The sequence below is a fragment of the Myotis lucifugus genome, unplaced genomic scaffold, assembly GCF_000147115.1.
Source record: "Myotis lucifugus unplaced genomic scaffold, Myoluc2.0 scaffold_285, whole genome shotgun sequence".
NCBI lineage: Eukaryota > Metazoa > Chordata > Mammalia > Chiroptera > Vespertilionidae > Myotis > Myotis lucifugus.
The window spans coordinates 809,967-827,052 of NW_005871333.1; the positions used below are offsets into that span (position 1 = coordinate 809,967).

The 17,086-nt window shown below is 48.6% G+C and overlaps 3 protein-coding genes across 9 annotated transcripts in view; 2 read left to right on the plus strand and 1 right to left on the minus strand.

Annotated features, from left to right (window-relative positions):
* Nucleotides 1-396: 396 nt before the first annotated feature.
* On the plus strand, nucleotides 397-9,100 carry NRBP1 (nuclear receptor binding protein 1). Its single transcript, XM_006099832.3, has 17 exons — nucleotides 397-653; nucleotides 837-959; nucleotides 1,151-1,252; nucleotides 1,871-1,960; nucleotides 2,081-2,121; nucleotides 2,484-2,578; nucleotides 4,072-4,155; nucleotides 4,322-4,380; nucleotides 4,545-4,643; nucleotides 6,749-6,881; nucleotides 7,283-7,388; nucleotides 7,530-7,580; nucleotides 7,674-7,809; nucleotides 7,976-8,029; nucleotides 8,117-8,180; nucleotides 8,436-8,491; nucleotides 8,567-9,100. Exons 1-17 carry the CDS (start codon nucleotides 444-446, stop codon nucleotides 8,669-8,671), a joined length of 1,608 nt encoding a protein of 535 aa, XP_006099894.2. The 5' UTR covers nucleotides 397-443; the 3' UTR covers nucleotides 8,672-9,100.
* A 96-nt stretch (nucleotides 9,101-9,196) lies between these two features.
* KRTCAP3 (keratinocyte associated protein 3) lies at nucleotides 9,197-10,804 on the plus strand. 3 transcript variants are annotated; one of them, XM_014465300.2, is made up of 7 exons: nucleotides 9,197-9,279; nucleotides 9,421-9,605; nucleotides 9,687-9,746; nucleotides 9,919-10,125; nucleotides 10,245-10,379; nucleotides 10,484-10,596; nucleotides 10,716-10,804. In XM_014465300.2, the coding sequence occupies exons 1-6, from the start codon at nucleotides 9,255-9,257 to the stop codon at nucleotides 10,589-10,591; spliced, it is 720 nt and encodes a 239-aa protein (XP_014320786.1). In that variant the 5' UTR covers nucleotides 9,197-9,254; the 3' UTR covers nucleotides 10,592-10,596; nucleotides 10,716-10,804. The 3 variants fall into 3 exon arrangements, with proteins under 3 accessions (XP_014320786.1, XP_006099897.1, XP_014320787.1); XM_006099835.3 differs by having other exon boundaries at nucleotides 10,719-10,804; XM_014465301.2 differs by lacking the exon at nucleotides 9,687-9,746 and having other exon boundaries at nucleotides 10,719-10,804.
* Nucleotides 10,805-10,863: 59 nt separating this feature from the next.
* Nucleotides 10,864-17,086, minus strand: part of IFT172 (intraflagellar transport 172) — a 33,232-nt gene continuing 27,009 nt past the window's right edge. Inside the window, exons 36-48 of one of the 5 annotated variants that reach the window (XM_006099833.3) lie at nucleotides 15,497-15,595; nucleotides 15,180-15,289; nucleotides 14,983-15,046; nucleotides 14,787-14,873; nucleotides 14,409-14,525; nucleotides 13,532-13,642; nucleotides 13,229-13,348; nucleotides 12,609-12,704; nucleotides 12,335-12,394; nucleotides 12,151-12,249; nucleotides 11,693-11,846; nucleotides 11,218-11,309; nucleotides 10,864-11,010 (exon numbers count right to left, since the gene is read on the minus strand). In XM_006099833.3, coding sequence (XP_006099895.1) covers nucleotides 10,921-11,010; nucleotides 11,218-11,309; nucleotides 11,693-11,846; nucleotides 12,151-12,249; nucleotides 12,335-12,394; nucleotides 12,609-12,704; nucleotides 13,229-13,348; nucleotides 13,532-13,642; nucleotides 14,409-14,525; nucleotides 14,787-14,873; nucleotides 14,983-15,046; nucleotides 15,180-15,289; nucleotides 15,497-15,595 — 1,299 coding nt within the window. In that variant the 3' untranslated portion in view covers nucleotides 10,864-10,920. Of the gene's footprint in view, nucleotides 11,011-11,217; nucleotides 11,310-11,692; nucleotides 11,847-12,150; nucleotides 12,250-12,334; nucleotides 12,395-12,608; nucleotides 12,705-13,228; nucleotides 13,349-13,531; nucleotides 13,643-14,408; nucleotides 14,531-14,786; nucleotides 14,874-14,982; nucleotides 15,047-15,179; nucleotides 15,290-15,496; nucleotides 15,596-17,086 lie in introns of those variants that run through there. The other 4 variants (XR_002831902.1, XM_023763452.1, XR_002831903.1 and 1 more) reach the window with 4 other exon arrangements.

Genomic DNA, 17,086 nt, shown 5'->3' on the forward strand with positions numbered 1-17,086 from the left:
CATTTTGGGGTTTGGAGTAATCTGTTCTGAACGGTGTCCATGTAGCTTAGTTCTTGAGCACAGTGCAAATAGGGCAGATGAGGATTCAAAGGGAAGGCTATTGAGCAAATATTTGCTGAGAAAACAATGGGCCCCTGGTTTTGCTGTTCATTTGGACTTTACTAAGGATGCATTATTGCCATAAATCTTGTGTTTGCCACTCTTTGGGTGGGTCATCTTCAACCAAACTAGCTTCTCTTCTCTAGATTAGGAGAGTAGTTAAGGCTTCAGTGTTCAGACAGGACTGTTTCTGCGTTTGGATTTTAAGGAAACAAAGGAGGTATGTTTTTTCTTTTTAATCCCAGATGAGGTTTTTAGGATTAAATCTTTATAGATCTATCCTGACTCTGCCTTCTTCATCCATCCTTGCCCCAACCAATGCAGGCCTGAGTGTTTGTTCCAGCATGTCGGAGGGGGAGTCCCAGACAGTACTCAGCAGTGGCTCAGACCCAAAGGTAGAATCTTCATCCTCAGCAACTGGCCTGACGTCAGTGTCACCTCCCGTGACTTCCACAACCTCAGCTGCTTCCCCAGAGGAAGAAGAAGAAAGTGAAGATGAGTCTGAGATCTTGGAAGAGTCACCCTGTGGGCGTTGGCAGAAGAGGCGAGAAGAGGTAAGGTGATGGAAGTGTCACTTTTAGGAGAGTGAATTCTAAGAGGTGAGATGTAGAGGGGCAAATTCTGAAAGGTACAGACCAAACGTCAATAGGTCAGAGCCTTGGTGAAGATGATCATATGGAGTATTAAAATTGGGGGTTCATGAGGTAACTATAATTACCTTTCATTTGAATTCTTAGGTGAATCAGCGGAATGTACCAGGTATTGACAGTGCATACCTGGCCATGGATACAGAGGAGGGCGTAGAGGTTGTGTGGAATGAGGTACAATTCTCTGAGCGCAAGAACTACAAGCTGCAGGAGGTAGGTAATGGTGAAATGATACAGACTATCTATGGGGTGTTAGAATGCTGGTATTAAAGAGGAATTGGTATTGGGAAGCTGACTAAGGAGAGTATGTTGGGGTTAGATCATTTTGGGGAGGGATAGGGAATGGTTTTTCAGGATTACAATGATTTCTAACCCAATAATCCCACTGTCACCCTTGCTCCCAGGAAAAGGTCCGAGCTGTGTTTGATAATCTGATTCAGTTGGAACATCTCAACATTGTTAAGTTTCACAAGTATTGGGCTGACATTAAAGAGAACAAGGCCAGGGTAAGAACTTTTTCCTGAGCTTACTGCAACAAACTAGCTACATTTATTTTTACTTACATCCAGATAGTAAAACAAGATAGTTTTGAAACAGAGCTGGAATCAACTGGTATGGTGATGAGAGTAGGGCTTTGACTACCACCAGTGCCTTTTGTCTGGTTATAGATGGGGCAGAAATGAGTGAACTTTTATTTTCTCCTTCCCATACATAGCTCAGTAGTTTTCATTATACTACTAGATGTAGGAAGTGGCCCTTGCAGGCGTGGCTTAGTTGATTGAGCGTCGTCTGTGCACTGAAGGATCGCTGGTTTGATTCCCAGTCAGAGCACATGCCCAGATTGAGGTTCGGGGTTCCTATGGGGGGCGGGGCGGGGGGGGGGTTGTCAACCAATTGATGTTTCTCTCTTGCTCTAAAAATCAATAAAAAACATATTTCAAAAAAAGAGATGAATTCCCAAAAAACATTAAAATAAAATTTAAGGAAGTGGTATTAAAACAAAAAAAGACAAAGTTAAAAAACAAAACCAAGCTTCCAAATTTATATACATGTGGTGTTTATGTATATAAAGGCAGGGGATCATTTCTGCTATAAAGCCTTATTGGTGTGCTTTGCCTCTCTAGGTCATTTTTATCACAGAATACATGTCATCTGGTAGTCTCAAGCAATTTTTGAAGAAGACCAAAAAGAACCACAAGACTATGAATGAAAAGGTATGGAGGGAGAACAAAGTTTTAAGCTGGTTTGGGGGTTTCAAAAATTTTATGTTAATTATAAAGATCAGGAAGGGGGTTGAGAGGGATTACTGCTGCCCCTTGCTCACTCTGTTCCAGGCTTGGAAGCGCTGGTGCACACAAATCCTCTCTGCTCTAAGGTATGTAGGGTCTGGTTAGTGTCTTTCCCGTGTCTCCTGATTTAGTTCCTCCAAACAGATTTCTGAGCACTATTCTGCTGTTTCTGCTGCCTCACCCCACTTTCTTTTAGTCATATCCTGTCAAGACTAGGCCCCCATGAGTCTTTTAACCTTCCTAATGCCCTAAACACGATACTGTCTCCCAACTCTTTCTCCTAGTGCCTATCCAGCTATTTAACTCCTCAGGCAAAATGGAGATTCAGAGTGTGGGGATTATCTTTGTGGTGACCAGGAGATCACCAGCCCCTTGCCCCTCTTAACCCCTGGGTTCCCCCTGCCCTTAATTTCCCAGTGGCCCCTCTAACAGCCCAGTGCCCCCACAGCTACCTGCACTCCTGTGACCCCCCCATCATCCATGGGAACCTGACCTGTGACACCATCTTCATCCAGCACAACGGACTCATCAAGATTGGCTCTGGTGAGGGGAGGGAGAGGTTCTGGGCAGGGGAGCCTCGGGATTTTGGGAACCATGGGGGTAAGACGAAAGGAATGGGGAGAACAGAGCAAAATTCTGAGGTGTGGGCTGGTGATAAGAGAAAGGACCTTTCTAGGGGTAATTCATAGGAGAGGCCAGTCAGTAGAAAGGGTGTAGGGTCTAATCCTAGTTGTACAGCTTTTTGGAGGGAAACGGGTAAATACAGAGAATCACAGAACTTGATAGGAGGTTGGGAAAGGGCAAGAAGAGATGGGTGTAAGGTCTAACTTGAGCCTCTGGGGCTGGACCCTACCAAAGGAGGTTCCAGGCTGTGCCTGCTGTGAGTGCTTTCATTTGCTGTGTATCTGTGTGCAGTGTCTAACATCTCTGTGTGCCGTGTTTGTGTGGTATTTGCGTGTCCATTTGTCTGGGGCTTGGCTGCTCCATCGCTCACAACTTTTCTCTGTTTTCCTCCCTCCCGCTTACGGGCTGCTCTGTTCCCAACAGTGTTTCATAGGATTTTTGCTAATGGTGAGAGCTCCCTCTGCCCCACATGGGGCTCTGTTTGTGCTCCTTCTGCTCCCCTTTGCGGCTGCCCAGTGCATGCAGTCGTGGGAGCAACCCCTATTCTCCTACCTCCCCTGCCTAATTACGCCTGCTTGGCTTCTGTCCTACCAGTCGTTCAACTGCTTGCCCTTCCATAACCTGCTTGTTTCCTATGGACTTGCCTGGCTGGCCACTTACATCCTAGATTCTTATTCCCCTCATCATCAGGCTGGTTCCCTAAATCATACTGTGCTCCCAAACTCTGTGACATGTAGTCATTGTTTATGATTTGAATGAGTCCAAATTGGGCCTGACCCTGGTTCCTCGTTCAGCTCTGTGGCAGGCAATGCTGAAGGATAAGGGGGTAGAGCAGGGGTCTAAAATTTTTTGTGGGTTAAAAGTGAAAGTGACTCAAGGATATTGGTTCAATTTTGAGCTATTTCTGAGTTTTAGACAGCAGAGGTGGGCAAGAAGGAGGCTATCTATTTGGTTGTATCCTTCTTATCTTTTAAGTGTCTCAGGTCTCAAATGGTCCTAGATTAGGAAGGGCTGCCGGTATTTTATGCTGTTTGCAGGGTGGGTGAAAGAACTACATCAAACATTTTCCTGTGATCAGGGATTAGATGTACCTGGGCTATGGGGAAGGTGAACAGGTCACAAGTGAATTTTTCCTTAGCCCGTATTGCTCCTTGATTAGCCCAAAGCCCCATGAACCTGTTAGTTTAGTATGGAACCTTTGTTGCAACTGAGTTAGGGACCTTCGATGAGAAGTGGTAGATGGGGAAAGGGGAGGTAGGTGGTGCTCCGGTATAGTCTGTAGTTGATGGGAAAGGGTTTGTGCCTTTTGAGGGTTGGAGACTTCAGGAGAGAATTTGGCTTTTGGGGGCCTCTCTGGAGTGCGACTTCTTTGTTCATGGTGGTTAGATTGTGGGTATCTCCCCTACTCCCAGTGGCTCCTGACACTATCAACAACCATGTGAAGACTTGTCGGGAAGAGCAGAAGAATCTACACTTCTTTGCACCAGAATACGGAGGTGAGGCATTCCAGTTTTTCTGCCCTCTCCCCTCCCTGTTTTCCACAGAAATAACATAACTGAAACTGCTAGTCCTTCTCTACTGGCATACAAATTTTTTTAAAAGGCATTTCTGCCATGCCCTGCTCCCATCCTTACTCACCAAAGCCTTCTCTGTTTCCCTTAGAAGTCACTAATGTGACAACGGCAGTAGACATCTACTCCTTTGGCATGTGTGCACTAGAGGTGAGGAAACCACATCAAGGAGGGGTGGTGGGGATGGAAAGGGGTCAAATTAGAAGATGGAAGGGGAGATGGAGGGAGGACAAGAAAGTACTGGTCTTGAGGGAGTGACTGGGAACACTGAGGTTCTGAGTTCTCCACTTGCCTTTTTATTCCCCTTGCTGCAGATGGCAGTGCTGGAGATTCAGGGCAACGGAGAGTCCTCATATGTGCCACAGGAAGCCATCAGCAGTGCCATCCAGCTTCTAGAAGACCCATTGCAGAGGGTAAGAGTCTTCAGGGTCACTTCCTGCTTAACAGACTTTCGAAATGTCTTCAGTTTTTCTTCCATTCTACCTACTGGGAATGTGCTCTCTTCTAAGAGCAAGCGAACATAACCAGAAAGGACAGGCAAAAACAGTAAACATTTCCCTATGTGGTGACTACCATGTGTTTTGTATATACACATAGTTCAGGATTTATGAAGGGTAATATTGGGGTTAAAGGTTATACATTAATTCAGCATGGAGGTAAACTAATTTGATGGTTACCTCAGGTAATTGGTATACACTCTAAGACACGGGTAGAGAACCTTTTTTCTGCCAACAGCCATTTGGATATTTATAACATCATTCATGGGTCATACAAAAGTATCAACTTAAAACTTAGTCTGCTGTATTTGGTCAAACATTTAATTAACTCACCCCTAATGCCTTGGCTCTAAGACATCTGTCTTGATATATATATATATACACACACACACATATACATATATTTAAGTTTCTTTTGATTAAGTTATTACATATGTGTCCTTATCCCCACATTACCTCCCCATCCCCCCCACTCATGCCCTCACCCTCCAGTTATCCTCCAGTTATCTGTGTCCATTGGTTAGGCCTATATGCATGCATATAAGTCCTTTGGTTGTCTTGGTATTTTATTTTTTTTATTTTATTTATTTTTAAATATATTTTATTGATTTTTTACAGAGAGGAAGGGAGAGAGAGATAGAGAGTTAGAAACATCGATGAGAGAGAAACATCGACCAGCTGCCTCCTGCACATCTCCTACCGGGGATGTGCCCGCAACCCAGGTACATGCCCCTGACCGGAATCGAACCTGGGACCCTTCAGTCCGCAGGCTGACGCTCTATCCACTGAGCCAAACCGGTTTTGGCATGTCTTGGTATTTTAAAATAAATCAGTTCGAATTTGATCAGTCATTTGGGGATACACACACACACACACACACACACACACACACACACACACAGTTGACCTTGAACAACGCGGGGAAGGAGTACCGACCCCTTGTGCAGTCGAACATCTGCATATAACTTTTGACTCCCTAAAACTTAAGTTATCCCTTGGTATCCACAGGGGATTGGTTCCAGGACCCCCTGTGGATACCAAACTCTGGGGATGCCCAAGCCCCCTGTATAAATGGCATAGATCAATGCATACTGTCTGCCCTCTCCAACCACGGATTGAAAACAGTACAGGTATTTATTAAAACAAATCTAAGTGTAAGTGAACCCATGCAGTTCAAACTCATGTTGTTCAAGGGTCAACTGTAGTTTTAGGTAGGGAAAGTGACCTTAAATAATGAGCTAAGACTTAAAGAATTATAAGGATTATGAGTCAGTAGATAAACTGCAGTAAGGGGAATCAGGACAGGAGTGTCCATACAAGGATAGTTTGTAGCTCATTACATTAAGTGTGTAAGGGAGAGAAATGAAAGAAGACTAATGGAAATTCTTGAGGCTAGTGTGGAATAAGTTTCCAGTTCAGTGTTAGGGGTGGTGTGTTCAAGGGAAAGATTAGGAATATGACATTATGGGCCTTCAAGATTGAAAGGAGGAAAAGTTGATTATCAGGGGACCTATGGGGATGGAAAGGGATGACTTAGAAAAGGCATGGGGAAATCCAGTGCATTTAATAAGTGTAGTGGACAAAGGAAACTGTGGTTCTCGGCTCAGGAAATTAAAGGACGGTGAATGTTATTGACCACAATGAATATGTTTGGGAAGAGAAAAGATAAATTTGGCAAGGGTTGGAGAAGATAAGTAGGCAGTGAGTTGGGCCAATAAAGCAGAGAGGTAGGAAATAAGGAAAATAAGTTTGAACTGTAAAGAAAAGAGAAAGCTTATGGTTGGAGAGCAGAAAAATAATTATTAAAACCAGAAGGGCAGTGAATAATACCTTTTATATAATACCTTATAAATTTAGTTCTCAAAGCCCTTTCCAATAACATTTAGCAATGGGTTCCCTCAACTAGTGTTGAGCACCTAGTATATACATACAAAGCCCTGTGCTAAGTGTAATGAGAGAGATAAAGAACACAGTGGGGTGCTTGCCAAATGCCTGCTCCACTTCCTTGTTCCCTTTTCCAGGAATTCATTCAGAAGTGCCTGCAGTCTGAGCCTGCTCGCAGACCAACAGCCAGAGAGCTTCTGTTCCACCCAGCACTGTTTGAAGTACCCTCACTGAAACTCCTTGCTGCCCACTGCATTGTGGGACACCAACGTGAGTCCTGTTGGCCCTCTTAGGGATTTTCTTCTTATCTGGAGCCTTATAACTATCACTGGCATGCTATCTTTTCTCTTCTGCTTCAAAAGGGATTCTTTTTTTGTTGTTAATCCTCACTAGAGGATATTTTTTCCATTGCTTTTCAGAGAAAGTGGAAGGGAGTGAGGGAGGGGAAAGAAGGGAGAGAGAGATACATACAGAGACAGAGACAGAGACATCGATTTAAGAGAGACACATCGACTGGTTGCCTCCTGCAGCCCTTTGGTGCTGGGCCGACACTCTAACCACTGAGTACCCAGCCAGGGCTAAGGGATTCTTAACCCCCCAGGACCTCTGTACCGTCTCTGACATTAGTCTGACTATCCCTGTACAACTTCTCATTCTGTCATGTCCTCCAGACATGATTCCAGAGAATGCATTGGAGGAGATCACCAAAAACATGGATACCAGTGCTGTACTGGCCGAAATCCCTGCAGGACCAGGAAGAGAACCAGTTCAGACTTTGTGAGTAACTGAGAGGGTCTGAAAGGGGCAGATTGGTCACTACCATCCTGAGGATTCTGTCAACCGTCCATTCTCTGGGAATGGTTGAATCTACTGTTTTGCTTGTTTCATTCCTTCCATCATCTGTCTTTTCTCCTCCAGGTACTCTCAGTCACCAGCTCTGGAACTGGATAAATTCCTCGAAGATGTCAGGTGAGAGGGGAGTGAGGCAGCTTTCTGAGGAAGCAGGGGTGGGCGTGCTAAGGCATGCACAGAGCCCACGTGACTTGTCTGCTCTCCCTTTAGGAATGGGATCTACCCCCTGACAGCCTTTGGGCTGCCTCGGCCCCAGCAGCCACAGCAGGAGGAGGTGACATCACCTGTGGTGCCCCCCTCTGTCAAGACTCCAACACCTGAACCAGCTGAGGTGGAGACCCGCAAGGTGGGGCTCTGTGGGTATGGATGTTGGTATGGTTATGGTGGGAGAAGAGGGCATCTCAAATAAGGCTTTGTCCTTTGGAGAAAAGAATGTGCTTCTGCTCCCTGGCAACCATGTCACTCCCTGGTCCCTACTCTAGTAACCAACCCTCTCTGTCCCTTCTCCCCAGGTGGTGCTGATGCAGTGCAACATTGAGTCAGTGGAGGAGGGCGTCAAACACCACGTAAGGCTCCGGGCCGGGGCTGCGTGGGGTTGGGTGGCCAGAGGGTGGAGAAGAGGAGCCTCATTTTCTGACTGTCCTCTTCCCCAGCTAACGCTTCTGCTGAAGCTGGAGGACAAACTGAACCGGCACCTGAGCTGTGACCTGATGCCAAGTGAGTCTCTCCTTTCCCTCCCAGGATGGGAGTCTGTGAGCCTTATCTGTGAGGGGCACACTCAGGGGTGGGGAAGGTGACAGGGCAGTCACGTACCGACTTACACGAAGTGAATATATCAGCCCCTAAAATTTAAGTCTGATAGTTTTGCTTGTATCACTCTTTCCCAGCCAGAGTAGACCGACTGGGGCTCTTGGAAGGGCTCCGTGCCTCTCACTTGCACCGTGTACTCACGCTCTCCTGTTTCTCTGTCAGATGAGAACATCCCTGAGTTGGCGGCTGAGCTGGTGCAGCTGGGCTTCATTAGTGAGGTGAGGTTTCTGCCTTCAGCTGCGGGGCTGCCTCCGTTCCTCTCTCAGCGGGTCTCACTGAGCTTTCTCCCTCAGGCTGACCAGAGCCGGCTGACTTCTCTGCTCGAGGAGACCCTGAACAAGTTCAATTTTGCCAGGAACAACACCCTCAACTCGGCCGCTGTCGCCGTCTCCTCCTAGAGCTTACTGGGGCCAGGCCCTGACCTGAGCTGTGGCTGTCGCTGAGTGCGGCAGCCTTCCCGCCCCTTCCCCCCAGTCAGTATTACCCTGTGAGGCCCCGCTCCTTTGTTATCTAGGAGGGCTTTGGGGCGCCCTGGTTCTGAGCATCACCCCACCCCTTCCCCTTCTCTTCCTCCCTCTGCACTTTGTTTACTTGTTTTGCACAGACGTGGGCCTGGGCCTCCTCAGCAGCCGCCTAGTTGGGGGCCAGTAGCTGAACTGCCGGCTCCTGCCCAGCCTGTGTGGAGTGGAGGCCCAGGCGCCGGGGAGCTGACTATACAATCCCGCTGGGGCGGAGGGGGCGGGAGCAGGGTGGTGCTGCAGTGTGGCCCGGGGGGCCATTCAGTTCGCCTCAGTTGCTGCTGTAATAAAGTCTACTTTTTGCTAAAAGCGTCCTGTGTGTCTGCGCCTTCCCGGGAGGCGGGGCGGGCGCGGAGGTGGGGCCTCCAGGTGGTGCCGGGGCGGAACTGGCCTGCGAGCGAGGGCGGGGCTGCGGGCAGGTAGAGCTGCCCGGCGGCGGGCGCGGAAGGCGCGGAAGGACGCGATGAGGTGCCGCCTCTGCAGATTCGGTAACTCGGAGCCCTTGGCTCTCGTTTTCCTGCCCCCGCCCCCCACAACCAGTCCCACGGCCCCCGGTTAGCGTGGGTGGTCGCGCGGGGCTTCCCAGTGCCTCTCCGGACTCAGCCGGCCCCTCCCCCCGTGCTCCGCAGACGCAGTCCGGGGCCCTCGGCGGCTGATGCGCGTGGGCCTCGCGCTGATCCTGGTGGGCCACGTGAACCTGCTGCTGGGGGCCGTGCTGCACGGCACCGTCCTGCGGCACGTAGCCAACCCCCGCGGTGCGGTCACCCCCGAGTACACCACCGCCAATGTCATCTCCGTGGGCTCAGGGCTGCTGGTGAGCGCGGCGGGCGACCGGGTTGTGGGCGGGCGGCGCACGGAGCGCATTCCGGGCCTCACTCGGCTTTGTGTCTTCCAGAGTGTTTCCTTGGGCCTTGTGGCCCTCGTGGCGTCCCGGAATCTCCTTCAACCACGACTGGTGAGGGTAGTTTATGGAGTTTTAATGAGGGGGCCTTGAGTCAGGGAAATAGGGGCTGACTCAGCTTCATCTTTAAGGGGGGAGGAGGAGACCAACTAGAGAAGCCCAGGAGTCTATGGTCAGTGGGAGCTGGGCCACTCCAGGCCGCTCACCTGACCTTCCGACCCTCCAGCACTGGGCCCTGCTGGCGGTAGCTCTGGTGAACCTGCTCTTGTCCACCGCCTGCTCTCTGGGCCTCCTGCTCGCTGTGTCACTCACTGTGGCCAATGGTGGCCGCCGGCTTATTGCCGACTGCCATCCAGGACTGCTGGACCCTTTGCTGCCGCTGGACCAGGGGCCTGGACACGCTGACTGCCCTTTTGACCCCACAAGAATCTATGTGAGTGTGTTCTCAGCTTTTTTTCAGTCCCCAACGCCTGGGCCTGCCCCTGTAATCACCCCAACTTGCCACTCTTGCCCTACTCCCTCTTAGTCCCCCCATCCTCCTCCACCTTTTAGGATACAGCCTTGGCTCTCTGGATTCCTTCTTTGCTCATGTCTGCAGCGGAGGCTGCTCTGTCTGGTTACTGCTGTGTGGCAGCACTCACCCTCCGTGGGGTTGGGCCTTGCAGGAAGGAAGGGCTACAGGAGCAGGTAAGGAAAATGAACAGGAAGGGTTCATTCAACAGATTGGCTGTGTTGAAAAGATGCTGAACTATAATTCAGGGCCAGAGTACTAACTCTACCCTCTTCTGCAGCTGGAGCAACTGACAGAGCTTGATTATCCTAAATGTAAAGGGCAGGATAATGAGCAGCTACTGGATCAAAATCAAGAAATGCAGGCATCACAGAAAAGTTGGGCTTAGGACAGGTAATGGGCCATGAGGATTGTAACCTGGGAAAGGGTAGGGGCAGGGATTACTTTTAGAACTGCGTCTAGTCCCTTGCTATGCTGCTTGCCCTCTGACCTAGGCTCTCTCTTCTATTAAGCAGGTGCTGATCCAGAGGCTCAGTCCACAGGGCTTTCCACTGACCCCAGGATGATATAAATACTGTAATAAAAGAACTCTTCCACTTGATTCTGATTTGGGGGGAAAGGGCACTGGGTGGCCTTAATTAAAGAATACAGTGGTCTCTGTTAGTTACAAGAGTTTAATGAGGAAAGAACTTAATATTCTTCCCTGAGCTCTACCAGTTATTGGAAGGAAAAGCTGGTGCTGGGTATCCCTCCACACCACTCACTGATGAATTTCAGCACATCCTGGCACACTGGGCTGTGCGAGGTCTGTAAGCAAATAGAAAGAACATCAGAGGAACTCATCAGTGCTGAGAAAAACATTCCTGCTATAAAGAAAATTAGCTCCATCAGTATGGGCAGCAGGCAGGGTTCAGATCACGCACCTGCCTTCTTGACAATCCCACCATCCTCCTAGTTTGTTTTCTTTAGTGCTATATTCTCCCTGCCCCATCATTCAAGTCTCCCCGCTCTAACCTTGATAGCCATAAGAAACTTATTCCAGTTGTCCTTGTTAACTGCCGTCCCTGGCCGCTTAAAGTCAATTTTGTTCCTCAGAATGGGGTATCCTGTAGGGAAAGGAAAAAAAGATGAACTGGGGTTTGAGGGGGAAAACAGTAATTTAGGGGTAGGGATGTTCTTGTCTTTTGCATCCTTTACTAAATCAGTAAAATAGTGTTTTGTTTTAAATATGTTTATTGATTTCAGAGAGGAAGGGAGAGATAGAAACATCAATGATGAGAGAGAATCACTGATCGGCTGCCTCCTGTACGCCTCCTACTGGGGATTGAGCCCACAACCTGGGCATGTGCCCTTGATTGGAATCGAACCTGGAACCCTTCAGTCTGTAGGCTGATGCTCTATCCATTGAGCCAAACCAGCTGGGGCAGTAAAATAGTTTCTTGGTCCTGCTGTTTCCCCCTCCTTTCTGGGGTTTTATAGGGTTCTGTACCTGTAATGAGGCAGGGCAGTGCCCGAACTCCAGTGCTCGCTGCCACCAAGGAAGCCTCGTAGGCACCTCGCTCATCCCGAGGTAGGACCTGCTCTAGCCGCTGGTCCATTGAGACTGTGAGCACCCAGTCTCGAACCTCTTCTCTCTGAGTCTCCTGGGAAGGACACAGGGAGCACAGCTTCATACAGGGCAGGGCACATGGGAGGATGGTTAGTGGGGGAGTTGCTAAGCCGTCATCCTTTCACCCATAAATGGTCCTTGAATTGAGGGTCAATCACACCCTTAGGTTTTTCCTCTGTTTCTACTTTCACTGAAGGAATAGTGAGGACTGAGGTCATTCCAAAGATGTGGTGGGCTGATGGCTGGTGCAAAGGGTTGGGAGGACCATCCTAAAGTGTCCTCCCCTCTCAGTGCACTCACACTGGCGAGCCTCCCATGCTCCAATCCTGGGTCCTTACCGGTATGTGCTGCTTGGCTGGGAGTGGCACCTCAAAGGGAATGTCTGTGTCCTGAAAGTCAGAGTGGTCAAGGGCATCCAGAGTCCCTTCCTCGATTGCCTGTGGCAGAGTGAGCAGCCATGAGACAGTCCCAGCTTGTGACAGGCAAGACCTCTGCACCTCTGGGCACAACCTCCCTACTCACATCGGTCAGATCCAAAAAGCGGTTGAGGAAGATGAATGCCATGTTCTCCCAGCCAACTGCCTGCAACAGAGAAAAGTTGCAAGTGGAAGTGAGTGGCTGGGCTTGGATGCTGCTTCTGCAGGATGCAGGGGAAGAGTCCAGGAAGACAGGAAGCTGCTCTCTTCCATAACATCAGCCCCACACTCAGCTTTGTTCTACCTGAGCACACGGGGTGGTCTACCTACCAACTTTTGGTCTTGTCTCTTTAACCCCACCTTTCCTCGTCCCAGCTTACCTTGGCAGCGATGCCTGCTTCATAAAAGGCTTTGTCTGCAGGTAGTAGCTGGGTGTGACGTAAAAGCGAAACAGAAAGCTTGGCAGCCACAGTTTCCTGTGGATTAAAGTCAAAGCACTGTGACCCTGGCACTTCAGTGACTGAGCTACCAGACTGACGATCCTAGGACTGAGGCAGCCACCAAGCCAGAAAACCAACATCATTGTTAAACTACTCTGCATCTCAAGCCATTCTGGGTCTTAGTATTTTCATCTTCACAGGACTGGGCACAGAGTATATATAAAGTTCCTTCCATTTTTAGAATTGTATCATCTAAGAACATGAAATAATGATACAATCTGTTAATAAGGCAAAGGTATATGTATAAGAGTTGAGTACAGAAATCATGGGATTTGAATGTTTAAGCATAATGAGGCTGCACTGTGTGGGCACGGAGCCCTGAGAAGTTAAAAGGAGGCAGGGAGAAAACCATCTCAGCAAGGGTTAAAGAGTTATTTGAACAGAAGAAAAGCGAGGAGAGAAGTGGGCGAGGGTTGTGAATCCAGAACTTGAATTCATTCAACTTCATACATTTGAAGAAACGTCCATAAGACTGAGTGCTTCTCCCCCATCCATCTCACCAGCTGTTTGATACTCTGGGCCGCAGAGCGAGTGGCATAGTAATGAGCGATCAGCAGCATCGTCTCAAACTCCTCATGTGCTGGAGAGTTTGCCTCACTGGACTTCACCAGGTTTTCACACTAGAGCAGACAGAGCATAGCCTGGGTCAGGGATCAGAGGCGTACCAGGGCCAGGGAGTGGTCAGCTGGTGGCCATCTGGACGCAGGGAGGTGCAGTACATCAGAGGGTAAAGATTCATGTGCATGAAAGACGAGACGAGGCCAGGGACAGGCGGTCCACTGTTGTGGACCCGACTTCCTCACCAGGTTGAAGAGGACATCCCGAAGGTCAGCCCAACTGTGGTAGGCCTCAGCACTGTTGGTCCCAGGTGAGTTCACCATGTCAGTGAAAATCCTTTTGTAGATGTTGAAGTTCTGAAGGTAGAGGGGTAAAAAGAGCTGAGTGAGAAGGGGACAAAGTCATTGGAAGTTGGGTCAAAGAGAGGAAAAAAGGCTGTAAGTGTGTGTGTGGAGGAGCTAGGAGACAATGATGGAGAAAGAACAAGAGTAAAAAAAGAACTATTTCCTACTAACTGGCGATCTGTGACTGTGGGCAAATATGTGAATGCAGTCTGTGAATGGGCTAATACTCCAGGGAACTGTGATGCTCGATATGAGAGCCCTGTTCATTCACTGGGGGAAATCGGCCCTAGAGTTGTGTGTAGGGACCTCAGGTCCAGCTGCATTGGATAATGAACCCCCATCCCCAGGCGCTGACAATCAGTGGAGAACTAGACACACCTGGAAAGCTGCTGCATAGTCTTTTGAGATCTTCCCCTGGGACCTCCCCTAAGATCTCCACCCTAAAACCCTTACAACCGAGGACCCAGAGGTGCTCCCCTAGGAGCATGCCTGTGTCTCCCCCCCCCCCCCCCCCCCGCCGCAGGCTGGTTACCATTACTTTCTTCCCAAGCTCCTAGGCCCTTCCTGTTCCTGTGTGTTGGCTAAAAGCTTGGGAGGTTGGTGCTTCAGTGGGTAAATCCTCCAGAGGGGCTGTACATTTTGGAGGAGACTGGGTGGGGTCCCTGGGCATGATACTCATCAAAGAATCCTTAACAAAGACAGTTCCTGAGGGCAGGGAGGTGCTTGAGGAGAAGGAAACAGTTTCCCCGGAGGAAACATCCCAAAGAGAAGCTGGTACCTGTGGGTTTGCAGGGGCTCCGTGCTGCACATACAGGGCCAGGGCCTGGGCACAGTCCCCCTCTCGAATCAGGTGAGTTGCATACAGAGCCACGTACTTGTGCAGAATCTTGTAGTTCTGCTCCGGAGGTGGAGGAAAAACATGGGGGAGGTGGGGTCAGGAAGACCAGGCAGTAAGGGTGGGGTGGTGACTAGAGGCTGTGGATTTGTGTAGGAGGCGAAAGGCCAGCTTGGCCTCTGACCCCAATGTATGACTAAGCTCTTTGATGCTGATTAGTCATCTTTTGGGTTTAGAGGAGTAGGAGAGAGAGCTCTGGGACAAGTGTGGAGTCCAGGGAACTTGTACAGAAGAGCTGGGAATGGGAATAGAGAGCAGTACCTGCTTGGTAGCTGTTTCAATGCACTTGTCCCACTGGCCCTGCTCCACATACAGGTCCAAAGCAGCCACCACATCTACACCCACCAGCTGTGGATCAATGGAAAAAGAGTGAGGGGAGATATGAAGGGGAGAAGAGGGAGAGAATCTCTTGAGTCTCTGTGTGTGTTCTGTCTCCTGCTAACTCCACAAGTCTCACCGAGTCCACTTTGCCCTGGTTCTTGAGGAAATCTTTATAATGCTGGTCCACATAGTCTTCATACCTGTGAAGATGTACAGAGAAAATACTTCATGGTCCCGGGGTGGTCTCATGGTCATACCCTTCCCACGAGAACTTTCTCCCATTTTAAAAGGAAGTAAGAAAATTTCTCAGAGAGAAGGGGGATATGAACTCACCGGGGATCTAACTCCTTGGCCACACGCTTGGCCTTGTTCCACTCCTCACCCTCCATGAAAGCATCGATGGCTTCCTTGACTAGGTCCAGGTTCAGATAGAGCTCTGCAGCCTTCATGGTGGGAAATAGAGACTGGAGACGGTCTTTCTCCTCCTCACCTCCGTTTCCCCCTCTGTGAACTCTTCCCTCTGTTTCCCCAGAACTGCGTGCCACCAGCGCCAAGAGGCCCTCCCACCTCATGCACCTTCCTGGGTGTAGAGGTCACCATTCTACCCATCTCTGTGAAATCTGTCTTTTCAGTCCCAGCACCCTACTTACTGCACTGTGCTTTCCAATTCCAATCAGCTGGGGTCCTATAGTCCGAACTACTTCCAGACTGCGCTGGGGAGGCAGAAACTTGATGGAGAGTTCGGCTGCCTGAGTGGTGGAACAGAAGATGGAAATAGGTAGTAGGAGAGACAAAGACCGCTAGGGGTCCTCAGCCTGATTTTTTTTTTTTTTTTTTTTTTTTTACCTCCAGTTGCCACCTTTCTCTTAAACCTTCCCTCACCTTCCACCCTCCTGGGAAAAGCCTGCCTTCATGGTCCTTCAGAGCCTTTATGCGACCTCAGCACCTCTCTACTTGTCCTCTTTTCAGACACTCTTCCTGTCTAAGGTCACTGCATTTGGTCCTGCCACCTCTGACAAACTTGTTTCTCAAGTTCTTTGTCACAAATAGAATCTTGGTAACATGGCATAGGAAATTCTAAAATAGGAGCCCAGGACATTTTGTAAATATTTGTGTTGGGTTTTTTTGAGCCTGTTTCCTCATCATAAAAGTGATGGTTTGTCTAGACTTGTACTGTCCAGAACAGCAGCCACTAGTCACATGTGGCCGGGCCCAACTGAGAAGTGCTGTGAGCTTACATGCACATTGGATTTCAAGGACTTAGTGTGGAAAAAGGAATGTACAACATCTTAATAAGTTTTTATATTGATTACATGTTGAAATAATAGTTTAGATATATTGGGTTAGATAAAATGTTATAATTATTTTCACGGTTGTTTTTTTTTTTAATTTATTTGAATGTGGCTACAAGAAAATTTTAAATCACATGTGTAACTTTATTTTATTTCTGTTGGACAGTGCTGGTCTAAATTACCTTAAAGACATCTCCAACCCTAAAACTCAGTAAGTCTACAAACCAAGTATTCTGTAAGCTTACTCTGTTTCCACTGTGATGCTGACAGCCTCACCAGATTCTAATTTCCACACGCTGTAATTTAGCTATAGACTATGCTAATCCTCCTGGCCTTTCCCCCACTTATGCTTTAAAAAAAATTTTATATTTATATTTATATTTATATTTATATTTATATTTATATTTATATTTATATTTATATTTATATGGTTTCAGAAAGGAAGGGAGAGGGAGAAAGAGACAGAAACATCAATGATGAGAGAGATTCATTGATTGGCTGCCTCCTGCACACCCCCTACCAGGGATTAAGCCCACAACCTGGGCATGTGCCCTTGACCAGAATTGAACCCAGGACCCTTCAGTCCGCAGGCTGACGCTCTATCCACTGAGCCAAACCAGCTAGGGCTTTAATATATTTTTACTGGTTTCAGAGAGGAAGGGAAAGGGAGAGATAGAAACATCAATAATGAGAGAGAATCATCGGCTGCCTTCTACACATCCTACACTGAGCCCAAAACCCAGGCAATGTGCTGCCCTGACAGGGAATCGAACTGTGACCCGGTTCATAGGTTGACACACAACCATTGAGTCACACCGGCTGGGCTCCCCCACTTATTCTTGCCTCTCTTTCTTTACCTGCCAAACCCGTCAAAGTTTAAAGTGCCCCCATCCAGGAAGCCATCCTCTGACCGATCTGAAGAAGGTATAGTCATGCACAGAGCCTAGT